Raw genomic sequence first — 12,070 nt, forward strand, 5'->3', positions numbered from 1 at the left:
TTTCCCACTCCCAGTTTTGAGCTTTGTCCCCTGCTTTTTCTTTAAAGGGATAGTACCATTCTGCACATGCTCAGGGGCACTCCAGCCCTCTGTCGCTTTAAACAGTGTGTGTGTGGGGGGGGAGGGTGATCAGAGGCTCAGAAACATCCATTCTCCTTTTTAAAAAGGACTCAGGCCCATATGGGCAGGTGCAAAGGGATTCACCCCGTTTGTTAAAGAACATCCGCGCGCCTCTGAGCTTGTGCAGAGTGTCCTCAATTCGCACATTTTTTAAAAAGAACCACCAGGGAAGGGAAACAATGGAAGGTCTCCGTGTCCCCCGCGCCTTCCGGCCCCCGGCGCCGGCGCAGGGCGGGTCGCGCAGCAGCGTGGCAGCGGATTGGCACCCCTGCGGGGACACCACACCCCGCGCCGGCACGCCGAGCTTCTGCGGCGGCCCCCGGCGAGGGGGGGAGGAGGAGGAGGCGGCGGCTGTGGCAGCGGCCCGCCCGGCCCCCAGCGGTTGAGCAAGTGCGGAGCATCCCTGGCACTTCCGACGGGGCGGGGGTGCCGAGCCGCCTGCCTGCCTGCCTCTCCTCGACGGGCCGCTCTCGCCTGCAGTCCTGCCCGGGGAACCTGCTCCGTCGCGGGGACTCCAGCCAGCTCTCCCGGAGCCCAGCCCCGACGGCCAGCAGCTGCCCGGCCTCCCGCTCCAGCCCAGCCGAGCCCTGCCCGGGAGCAGCCTCCGTGCAAAGCAGCCGCTCGACGCCGGCCATGCGCCTCCTGGCTCTGCTCCTGCTCGTCCGCCTGGCCGGGGCCGGCCCGCACGACCCCCGCCACCACGACGGCCACCACGAGGAGGAGGAGGGGGCCCGCCTGGCGCTGGCGCGTCTGCTGGCGTCGGGCGAAGGCGCTCTGCCGCCGGGCGCCGTCGAGGCCCTGTTAAATATCGCCGCGGCTCGTGTGCAGTGCCCGGCCGGGCCGTGTGGAAAGGTAACGCGGGCGGCCGAGCGGAGCGGAGGGATGCGCCTGGGTCAAACTCCAGCCGGGGAGGAGGCGGAGGAGGAGGAGAGCGCGCAGGGCCGGGCACCCCCGCGCACGCAGAGAGGTCTCTCCCAGGGCCGCCTCGACGGCTGTTGGTTGCCCCAAGCGAAGCATGTTGCCTTCTGGGCTCGAGCCTGGTTGGAGAGAGGATGCCAATCGCCTCCCCTGCGACTGGTAGCGGTGCCTGACAGTCTCCGGGGGCTCATCTCCAGACTACAGTTCCCCTGGAGGAGATGGCTGCTTTGGAGATGGCTGTATGGCACTGTGTCCCACTGAGGCCCCTGCTCAGTCCCCCAAACCTCCAGCAGCTTCCCCGCCTGGAGTTGGCAACTCTGCCCCTCCATCCCTCACTGGTGCCGCCCTCAAACAAGCCCTGCTTGCTCCCTCCTCTCAAGGTGGGGAGGTATTGTGGGCAAAAGGGAAGGAGGGATCCAAACCTGTGTCCCTGCCCACCATGATAGAAACAGCAGGTAGCCGTTATTCCAGATTAATTGCCAAGAAGCGTGTTGGGAGCAAGCCTGAGCTGGTCGACTTGGAAGTAAGTCCCGTTTTATTAAATGAGGCTTACTGCCAGGGAAGCAGTCTTAGGACCTCAGCCTTACTTTAGCTAGGGAAGCCCCTTTCCAATCCGAGCCTAACTTGCAGGGTTGTTGTGGAAGTGATGGAGAGGGGAAAGGTCAAATAAGCCTTGCAGATGTGAAGAGATGTATTGGGAGGGGGGCAGATTGACCACAAGGGTGACCCCAGCAGGCCAGCACATGGTTATTTCTCCACCTTCCACCCCCCCTAACACCTGCATAACAGATACTCCATCAGGGAAAATCCACACAAGCGATCGTGGTACCTCCTCTGTGTCTTGACTGCAGCTCTTAACGGAGGTAGAAAAGGACTTCAAGCAGCGGCCGGACAAACCCGTGTCAGGGATGCTTCAGGCTGATTTTGCGTTGTGCAGGGGGTTAGACTAGATGGTCTCTATGACCCCTTCTGATCCTATGATTCTATGACTGACCCAACTGAGGTTCCCTGTTGTCATCCTGCAAAGTTTTAAACCAGCCCCCATAGTTGGGTCCGTGTGCAGGAATTAACTGCTGGTGGCGCACCCCAAGCCAGGCGTGTGCTCGAGTTCCGTGTGAGGGGTACCCAGCAAACTTGGAAAACTCAGTTCTCAGACGTGCCTGAGAACTGAGTTCTTAAAAACCATTGGGAGCTCCGGACATGGGTTTCTCAGTTCAGGTCTAGCTTGATCGTGGCGTGTCCAGCAGCGGAAGGGCTTGGGGCCTCTATGTTTTCAGCTGAAGGACTAGCCAGGGCATCTTGTGCGTGTACCCTCCACCCTCTGGAGGCACTCTGCGTGTGATTGTGGAGCCTGCATTTTTCCAAAGCTCCCGGTTGCACGGCGGAGACCCTGAGCACACAAGTCTTCTGCTTTTGTGGGTGTCGGCTGTTCAGACCTTCACCTGAACATGGCTGCAATCCTACGTCCTTTCCTGGGCCTTCGCAAAATGTGCTCGTCTCTGGGGGACGGCGTCCCTGTGTCCTTTCCCTGCAGGGGTATAGGCAGCTTAGGGTGATCCTTTTCAGTGGGAAAATGGGAACGGAGGCCTCCCCTCCACACGCCCTTTTCCTCCTTGACACAGCTGCCCTAGAGTCTGCCTCTGGAAAGGGGGGGGGAAGCCTTTAAAAATGAACTCAGAAGAAACTGTAGCCTGTAATTTAAGTTACGTTGTGTATTGTGACCAATGAACTATTTAGGTGTGTGTGTTAAGCGGCGTCAGGTAACTTCCAACTTATGGCAGCCGTATGAATTAATGTCCTCTAAAACGTTCTCTTGTTAACTGCCAGTGTCAGGTTTTGCAAACTGAGGGGCCTCCTGGCTTCCTTGATCAGTCTTACGTTGGGCCTTCCTCATTTCCTTCTGCCTTTTCCTAGCATGACTGTCTCTTCCCTTCAGTCTGGCCTTCTCATGATGGGACCAAAGCACAGTAGCCTCAGTTTCGTCATTTCAACTTCTAGGGAGAGTACAGGCTTAACTGGATCTAGAACCCACTGATATGTCTTTTTGGCGGCCTACAGTATCCGTAAAACCCTCCTCCGACACCACAAATCCACTTTCTTCCTGTCAGCTGTCTTCATTGTCCACCTTTCACACCCGTACATAGTAACGGGGGGATATGCTGGTGTGAATTAACTTGCTCTCGGTCACCACAGCGACACTGGCCCCACTTCCAGACCTCCTGATGGCCCCTGGTATTTTTGGCCACTGTATGAACAGAGTGTTGGACTGGATGGGCCCCTGGCCTGATCCAACATGGGCTTCTCTTATGTTCTTACGTCTGGAGCAAGGGATGCTCTGTATTCTTGGTGCGCGGGGGGGGGGCAGCTTTGGGAGGGCTTCTGGTGTCCTAGACCTCCTGATGGCACCTGATACTTTTGGTCCCTGTGTGACACAGAGTGTTGGACTGGATGGGCCCCTGGCCTGATCCAACATGGGCTTCTCTTATGTTCTTACGTCTGGAGCAAGGGATGCTCTGTATTCTTGGTGCGCGGGGGGGGGGCAGCTTTGGGAGGGCTTCTGGTGTCCTAGACCTCCTGATGGCACCTGATACTTTTGGTCCCTGTGTGACACAGAGTGTTGGACTGGATGGGCCCCTGGCCTGATCCAACATGGGCTTCTCTTATGTTCTTACGTCTGGAGCAAGTGATGCTCTGCATTCTTGGTGCTCGGGGGGGGGGCAGCTTTGGGAGGGCTTCTGGTGTCCTAGACCTCCTGATGGCACCTGATACTTTTGGTCCCTGTGTGACACAGAGTGTTGGACTGGATGGGCCACGGGCCTGATCCAACATGGGCTTCTCTTATGTTCTCTTATGTTCTTATCCTGACACTTAAGGATCCTTTTTCTAGCTCCTTCGTGGCCGCCCTTCCCAGACTCAGTCTCCTTCTGATTTCTCAGTTGCATCTCCCAGAGGAGTACATTTCTTTTCTACCCTTCCTCGACTGAAGTCAGGGCAGGCCATGTTGTCTTCCCCTTCTCCATGGCGATCCCGTGAGGCAGAGTGGGGTTTTGAATTCAGGTCTTCTGACACCGCTCGAGAACTGTGATCTCCTGCTTGCTGAGGCTCGAGAGGTGAATTCAAAAGCTGGCCACCGTGCCTGTTTCTGGGAAGGAATGAGTTGGTCTCTGGTGGTTAGGTCAGGTTCCTGACACACACACACACACCACCTTCCTGTCCCCACTGGGGATTCCCTACGCATGCCGCAAGAAGTGTGGTAAAGGACACTGAATCAACACTTCCTGCTTAATTGGCCTCTGGGGAGAGTCAGACCACCGTGGTGTCATGAGGGAGTCAGATGTTGAAAATCTGCAGGGGGAGGGGCAGTGTTTATGTCATTTGAAATGTTTAGTAAAATCTACTTTTCTGAGATTATGAAAACTGTGCTTTTGGAGTTGTGAACGCCCCAAATCAATTCCCAAGAAGAGGGCAACCAGGATGGTGAGGGGGTTGGATTCCAAGTCTTAGGAGGAAAGGCTGAAAGAGTTGGGTCTGTTTAGCCTGGGAAAGAGAAGGCTTAGAGGGGACATGATTGCAGTCTTCAAGTATCTGAAGGGCTGTCCTGTAGAAGATGGAGCGGATCTATTCTCTCTTGCTCCAGATTGCAAGACTAGATCTAATGGGTGGAAATTATAAGGGAGTCGATACCGGCTAAATATCAGGAAAAACTTCCTAACTGTAAGAGTGGTGGAGCAGTCTGCCTCAGGAGGTGGTGGATGCTCCTTCTCGGGATGTTTTCAAGCGGAGGGTGGACAACCGTCTTTTGGGTATGTTGTAGGTATGTAGGGCCCTTTTTCGGCTATACTCCTGCAGAGTGCAGGGGGTTGGACTAGATGACCTGCAAGGTCCCTTCCAACTCTAACATTCTATGATTCTATGAAAATCTAGATGGGGCCAATGCTCCCTCTAAGCTGTGGAGTCTTGTGAGCAAAAATTTTACTTTGTGAGCTACTGGCATTAAAGTTGGGAGTGGGTAATTTGGCTACCGCATCAATTAGTTTGCTCCGGAGCCCCATCCTCCCTGGGCTAAGATGAAAACGTGTGAGCCGGAGGCTAAGACACTGTGAGCTGGCTCGCACTGACTCAGCTTAGGGGGAACACTAGTCAAGACCAATGCTCCCTCTAAGCTGTGGAGTCTGGTGAGCAAAAATTCTGCTTTGTGAGCTACTGGCATTAAAGTTGTGAGCGAACAATTTGGCATGTGCATAAATTAGTTTGGAGCCATCCCTTCCTGAGCTAGGACAAAAATGTGTGAGCCGGAGGCTAAAAAACTGTGAGCTAGCTCACACTAACTCAGCTTAGAGGATGGGGCGGGAGGGGGGACGGAACTTGCAAATACGTGAAGTTGCAATACAGTCAGTATTGTATCAGTAGATCCAGGTGGGCAGCCATGTTAGAGTCCAGGGGGCACCTTGAAGACCAACAAAGTTTTATTCAAGGTGTGAGATTTCGTGTGCAAGCACATTTTGTCAGGCGGTTATATTGTAGCAGTAGGTTTGCCAGCTCCATGCTGGGTAATTCCAGGAGATTTGGGGGGAGGAGTCTGCGGGGGTTTGGGGAGGGGGGGAACCTCAGGAGGGGATAATGCCATAGACTCCACCCTCCAAAGCAGCCATTTTCTCCAGAGGAACTAATCTCTGTTGCCTGGCGATAGCTATAATTCCAAGAGATTTCCAGGCCCCACCTGGAGGTTGGCACCTTAGGTCTGAAAGGCGACGAGGTAGCACTAAAAATGCCCGGACCGAGCTGGAGAACTCCCATTGAGTCGGAAGCAGCTACGGAGTGCCCCTCCGTCCGTTCCTTTTCCTTGCCCTCCTGAGGTTGCTTTGTGGACAAGGTGGGCCAGTTCATTTTTTGCCCCAAGCCAAGGTCCTAAGAATCTGGTAGGAGCAGGATCAGTAGCATTTGCGAAAATTCCCTTTTCTTCACTGTGATGAAAGACTTTCCTCCTTCGCAACATGTGTCTGTGCATCTCTTTATAGTCACCTGAAGCGTTACTTGTTCGACCCTTTTGGCTGTAAATGGGAGCAGGTTGTAAGGTCAGAGATAGGTTCTTGCTGACGTCTGCAAGGCCTAACTGGTATTTCAGGCTCACTAGAAAACCTAGCCAGTCGCTACCCCACTCCCTGGTACGAGTGAATCCCCTCTTCTCCCCTCCCCCTGTGTAAGCATTTGGACCAAAGCACAGGCAAATGTTTAATCTGAGAATCTGTCTGCCTGCTCCATTTTGTCCTTGGGAAAACCGCCTGAAAGTCAAGCCCAAATGGGTGTCCCTGGGCAATGGAAACTGCCCAGGCTGATTAACACGTGGAATTCACTGCCACAGGAGGGGGCGGCGGCTACAAGCATGGACGGCTTCAAGAGGGAATTAGATAAGCATCTGGAGCAGAGGTCCATCAGTGGCTATTAGCCACAAGGTACAGAGAGCTGCGGTGGCTCAAGTGGTTAAGATGCTGAACTGCAGGCTGTGGAAGGTCAGTAGTTCAGCAGTTCGAGACCCGGGTTGCCGCATGACGGAGTGAGCTCCCGTCTCTAGTTCCAGCTCCTGCCAACCTAGCAGTTCGAAAGCAAGAAATTGCAAGTAGATAAATAGGTACCACTTCGGTGGGAAGGTCACAGCGTTCCATGCACCTTGGTGTTTAGTCATGCCGGCCACATGACCACGCAAACGTCTTCGGACAGCGCTGGCTCTTCGGCTTGGAAACGGAGATGAGCCCCGCAACCCTAGAGTCGGACTCGAATGGCTTTCGAGCAAGGGAACCTTTACCTTTTTACAGATAGGAACTCTCAGTCTGGGGTAAGTGATGCTCTTGGTGCTTGTGGGGGGGGCAACAGTGGGAGGGCTTCTAGTGCCCTGGCCCCACCGCTGGACCTCCTGATGGCACCAGGTAATTTTGGGCCACTGTGTTTCACAGAGTGTTGGACTGGATGGGCCATTGGCCTGATCCAACATGGGCTTCTCTTGTGCTCTTATGCAAAGGCTGCAGGATGGTAAGGAACTTGGTGGATACCGCTTCCCTGCTTCTCCGTCCCTTGATCTCCCTGTTGGTTAAAGCGTTACCATGCTGAAATTTCTGCCTGTCCCACATCTGCGAGACGACACAGGAGCCCTGCTTGTGTAACAGTTGACGATGCTAGCTAGGGCTACACCAGCTTCAGCAGCAAAGATCAAGACTCTGTTCAGAGTATGAAGCTGGACCAAAGACTCAGCTCTGTCCAATGCATCTCAGTCCGCAGCAGTTTCAGATCACTTGCCAGGCGGAGTGTAAACACCCCCTCCCTGGTTTTGCTGGGCTGATAGTTTTCGATTGTGTGCGAGGTTGCCACAGCCACCTGATTTACAAAAACCAGTTTCACGCTTTGCACAATGTCAAGAAGCAAGAAATGCAGAGGCGGTCAAACTTGTTTGACGTATTTAGAAAGCTGCAGGCGCAGGGTGAAGAAACAAGGGCCTGAAATTGTCTCTCATGGGCCTGGAGCAGTGTTCCCTCTAGGCTGGGTTAGTGTGAGCTAGCTCACAGATCTTTAGCCTCCGACTCACACGTTTTTGCCTTCGCTCAGGAAGGATGGGGCTCCTGAGCAAACTAACTTCAGCCGCCGCCGAATCGCTCGCTCACAACTTTAAGGCCAGTAGCTCACAAAGTAGAATTTTTGCTCACAAGACTCCACAGCTTAGAGGGAGCATTGGTGCGGACAGGCCCAGGTTCCTCTGCAGCTTTTGTAGAGGCAAGCTTCGGTTGATTTTGAACCTCCTTCCCGTCCTGAGGGCAAGTTCTGTATGATTGTGACCATGCACAGTTCATACGCGGTGTGGTGCAGTGGTTAGAATATTTGCTATGGGACTGGGGAACAGGTTCAAGTCACCAGCATGCTCCCTTGGTGGGTGACCGTGGGCCAGTCACCCGCTCTCAGCCTGCTCTACCTCACAGGATTGTGGTGAGTGTGGTAAGGTGCCCTGGGCTCCTTCCTTGAAGCAAGGGCAAGATAAAGAGTGTAGTGTCGTGGGTAGAGTATTGGACCGAGATCTGGGAAACCAGGGCGCCCGTCTCCACTTCGCCATGAAGCTAATTGGGTGACACATGACCTTGGGCCAGCTGCTCTCTCTTTCGCCATGCTACCTCACAGGGTTGTTGCGTGATTAAGTGAGCCGGCGGTTAGAGCGTTGAGCTGGGATTTGGGAGATCTGGGTTTGAATCCCCCCCTCTGCCAGGAAAACTTGCTGGGAGACCATGGGCCAGTCGAACTTGCTCAGACTCGCCTACCTCACAGGGCTGTTGTGAGCGTCTCTGATATAAACCAACCTGCCCAAATTTAGCATGGGATTTTTCTGAAAAAACAGAAAAGGAATCCGATTAGAGTCTAGTAACACCCTACCACCGTTATCAGAGTGCAGATCTCACCCAAGAGGTCTCAGTACTTGACATTCGGCACCCAGAGCATCACTTTGCCTCCATGGATGCTTTGGACCAACCTTCCTCTACCCGGAAAACCTGCATTGGCCGTCGTAGCTCAGAAGATCTACCCAGGAGGCTGCGTGTGACTTCCTTTTGCTTCGGTTATCAGTTAGAGGAAGGGGGGAATCTGTGAGGCTTCATTTATTTATTTTTCTGCAAGCTCTTTGCATATCAAACGCACGCAAAGGTTCTTATTCCTTCCTTTCGTGTTTGATCTCTTTGTTTTCCCGCAGAGGGATGAAAGGAAACTCGGTTATTGGGGCTGTCCAGGATACCCAGCTAGGAGAGGGCTCACCTAGGTGCTTGCAGGGGGGGGGGGTTAAGAGAGTGGAGGTGTTCTCACCAAGCGCCTGGGATCACCAAGGTACCTCTTCTGCTCTTGTAAGGTAAAGGGTTCCCTTGCTCGAAAGCCAGTCGAGTCCGACTCTAGGGTTGCGGTGCTCATCTCCGGTTCAAAGCCGAAGAGCCAGCGCTGTCCGAAGACGTTTCTGTGGTCCTGTGGCCGGCATGACTAAACACCAAGGCGCACAGAACGCTGTTCCCTTCCCACCGAAGTGGTACCTATTTATCTACTTGCAATTTCTTGCTTTTGAACTGCTAGGTTGGCAGGAGCTGGAACTAGAGATGGGAGCTCACTCCGTCATGCGGCACCCGGGTCTCGAACTGCTGAACTACCAACCTTCCACAGCCTGCAGTTCAGCGTCTTATCCACTTGAGCCACATAGAGAGTGATTAAAAATGTGTAATTTGCTGCCAGGAGATGTAGTGATGGCCACAGAAATCGACAGCTTTAAAAGAGGGTTAGATAGATTCATGGAGGAGAGGTCTATGAGTGGCTACTCGCCCTGGTGATTGGTGATTGAGGGAAACCTCCACATTCAGAGGCAGTCAACCTATGAATCCCAGAGCCAGGAGGCAACATCAGGGGAAGGCCTCGGCCTCTCTGCCTCTCTGCCCTGCTGTTGGCCCTCCGGAGGAACTGGTTGGCTGCTGTGTGAGGCAGGATGCTGGACTGGATGGACTATGGGTCTGATCCAGCAGGGCGCTTGTGATGTTCTTATGTTATGTAACACATGGCAGGGGAGGCCTTGGATGTTGAGACTTGGCGCCTGGGGTGCTGGCAAGCGGTGCCACCTGCCCAGGAACAAAGTTCAAACTTTTGAAAACAAAACAAAGGTCTTGCAGGTCTTTTCTTTTGAGCTACTTTGTTGACAAGGCCTTACGTGGCTATGACAAGGGATCTATTGAGTTGTTTTTCTAAAATAATCATTAACATAACTTTCTTCTACTGTACAGTTTAGTTGTTGTTGTTGTTCAGTCGCACAATCGAGTCCGACTCTTCGCGACCTTATGGACCAGCTCCCGCCAGGCCCCCTGGCCTTAGTAACAGATTTCAAATATTTCTAAGGACTGAGTGGCTTGATATACTTTCCTCTCCTTTTTTAGTAATTCCCCCAAATTTTATTTTACATTAAAACAATATTTTTCCTACATGCATCCAAGTGAGATAAGCCAGGTTTGTGAAATGTCTTTCTTCAAGTACTTGGAAGGGCTGTCGTATAAAGGATGGTACGGAGTTGTTTTCTGTTGCCCCAGAAGGTAAGACCGGACCCAACAGGTTGAAATTGAATCAGAAGAGTTTTTGGCTAAACATTAGGAAGGACTTCCTGACCGAGTTGGTTCCTCAGTGGAACAGGCTTCCTCGGGAGGTGGGGGGCTCTCCTCCTTTGGAGGTTTCCAAGCAGAGGCCAGGTGGCTCCATCTGACAGCAATGCGGATTCTGTGAACTTAGGCAGATCAGGAGAGGGGGGGCAGGAAGGGTCGCCTCAGGGCTTAGTTCTCGTGGCCCTTTCTGAAGGAGAAATCCAGTTCCTGTTGAAGAATGGCCCATCTGCCTTTAGCGGGCAGAGAGGGGCCTGGGCCCCCCTCCCCCTTAGCCAAGAAGTCCGGTTACTGCCGGCTCCGGCCTGTTCAGCCTTGCCCACCCACTGACCTGCTGTTCTCCAAAAGCTGCAAACACCCCAAAGTCTCTGCCTACCCTTTGCATCCTGCTCCACAGCCTGCTCAGCAAAGCCCTTATCAAGAGGACAAGGGCCAAGGCATGGCCTGGTGGCCTCGTGGCTAAAGGAGCAGCCCCTGGAGCTTGGGGCCGTGGGTTCGAGCCCCACCTGGGTCCAATTGCATTTTATCAGAAGCCGATAAGAGAGAGGAGGACTTCACGCCCAGCTTTCCCAAGCGGCCCTTGGTGGAGCAGATCCCAGGCATCTTTCCTCTGGGCTCAGCACAGCCTGGGACATCCCACACATACGGGACACGGAAGAAAAATGTCTGTTTTATTTCCGAAATGATAGAAGCTGTGGAAACGGGACTGCAAGCCTGGCCTTGGCCCCCAGTGGGAAAGCGTATCCATTCCCTCTCCCATTGCTGGGCCTTCGGCTGACTGCTACTAGAAACAGAATACTGGGGCAGACGGATTTCTCATTGGATCCAGAAAGGGCCCGTTTGCCCGAAGAAACGCTTCCTGTGGAGGTGCTGCGGCTCAGTGACAGAGCATCTGATTGGCATGCGGAAGGTCCCAGGTTCAATCCCCGGCATCTCCAGTTAAAGGACCAGGCAGTAAGTGATGGGAAAGACCTCTGCCTGAGACCCTGGAGAGCTGTAAAGAGGGGCCATGGCTCAGTGGAAGAGCCTCTGCTTGGCATGTGGAAGGTCCCAGGTTCAATCCCCGGCATCTCCAGTTAAAGGACCAGGTAGTAAGTGATGGGAAAGAACTCCACCTGAGACCCTGGAGAGTGGCTGCCAGCCTGAGCAGACAATACTGACCTTGATGGACCCAAAGGTCTGATTCAGTGGAAGGCATCTTACGTATTGGATTACGTATTACATGGAATCCACTGCCACAGGAGATGGCGGCGGCTACAAGCATGGACAGCTTCAAGAGGGAATTAGATAAGCATATGGAGCAGAGGGTTGGACTAGATGGGCCATTGGCCTGATCCAACATTGGCTTCTCTTATGTTCCTATTGGGGAGGGGCTGTGGCTCAATGGCAGAACATCTACCTGCAATGCAGAATGCAGAAGGTCCCAGGTTCAATCTCCAGGAGCATCTCCAGTTAAGAGGGCCAGGCAGCAGGTGCGGTGAAAGCCCTCGGCCTGAGACCCTGGTGCTGCCAGTCCGAGGGCGATGCTGCATCTGGCATTCGCGCCACGTTATCTCAACTGGGAGGAAAAGGTGCAGCTCAAAACCACATTCAGATACCTCGGGGTATCTGCAGAGTTCACCCCTGAACAGCCATAAATCTATGCAGGAGGTACCATAAAACCCGATCATCAAAGAAAGCAAAAGTGGCATGCACTGTGGAGGCGACCATAAAATCCGATGATCAAAGAAAGCAAAAGTGGCATGCACTGCGGAGGGTACCATAAAATCCGATGATCACAGAAAGTGAAAGCAGCATGCAGTGCCGAAAAACCCGATGATCAAAGAAAGCGAAAGCAGCATGCAATGCAGAGGGTGCCATAAAACCCGATGATCAAAGAA

General features: G+C 53.5%; 1 protein-coding gene across 1 annotated transcript in view; it reads left to right on the forward strand.

Moving 5' to 3' along the window:
- The first annotated feature begins 545 nt into the window (after positions 1-545).
- The window catches only part of SLC39A4 (solute carrier family 39 (zinc transporter), member 4), a 50,166-nt gene continuing 38,641 nt past the window's right edge, over positions 546-12,070 (forward strand). Inside the window, exon 1 of the mRNA XM_015423594.1 lies at positions 546-972. Coding sequence (XP_015279080.1) covers positions 754-972 — 219 coding nt within the window. The 5' untranslated portion in view covers positions 546-753. The remainder of the gene's footprint in view (positions 973-12,070) is intronic.

The sequence above is a fragment of the Gekko japonicus genome, unplaced genomic scaffold, assembly GCF_001447785.1.
Source record: "Gekko japonicus isolate JY-2015 unplaced genomic scaffold, Gekko_japonicus_V1.1 scaffold4302, whole genome shotgun sequence".
In the NCBI taxonomy this organism is placed as follows: domain Eukaryota; kingdom Metazoa; phylum Chordata; class Lepidosauria; order Squamata; family Gekkonidae; genus Gekko; species Gekko japonicus.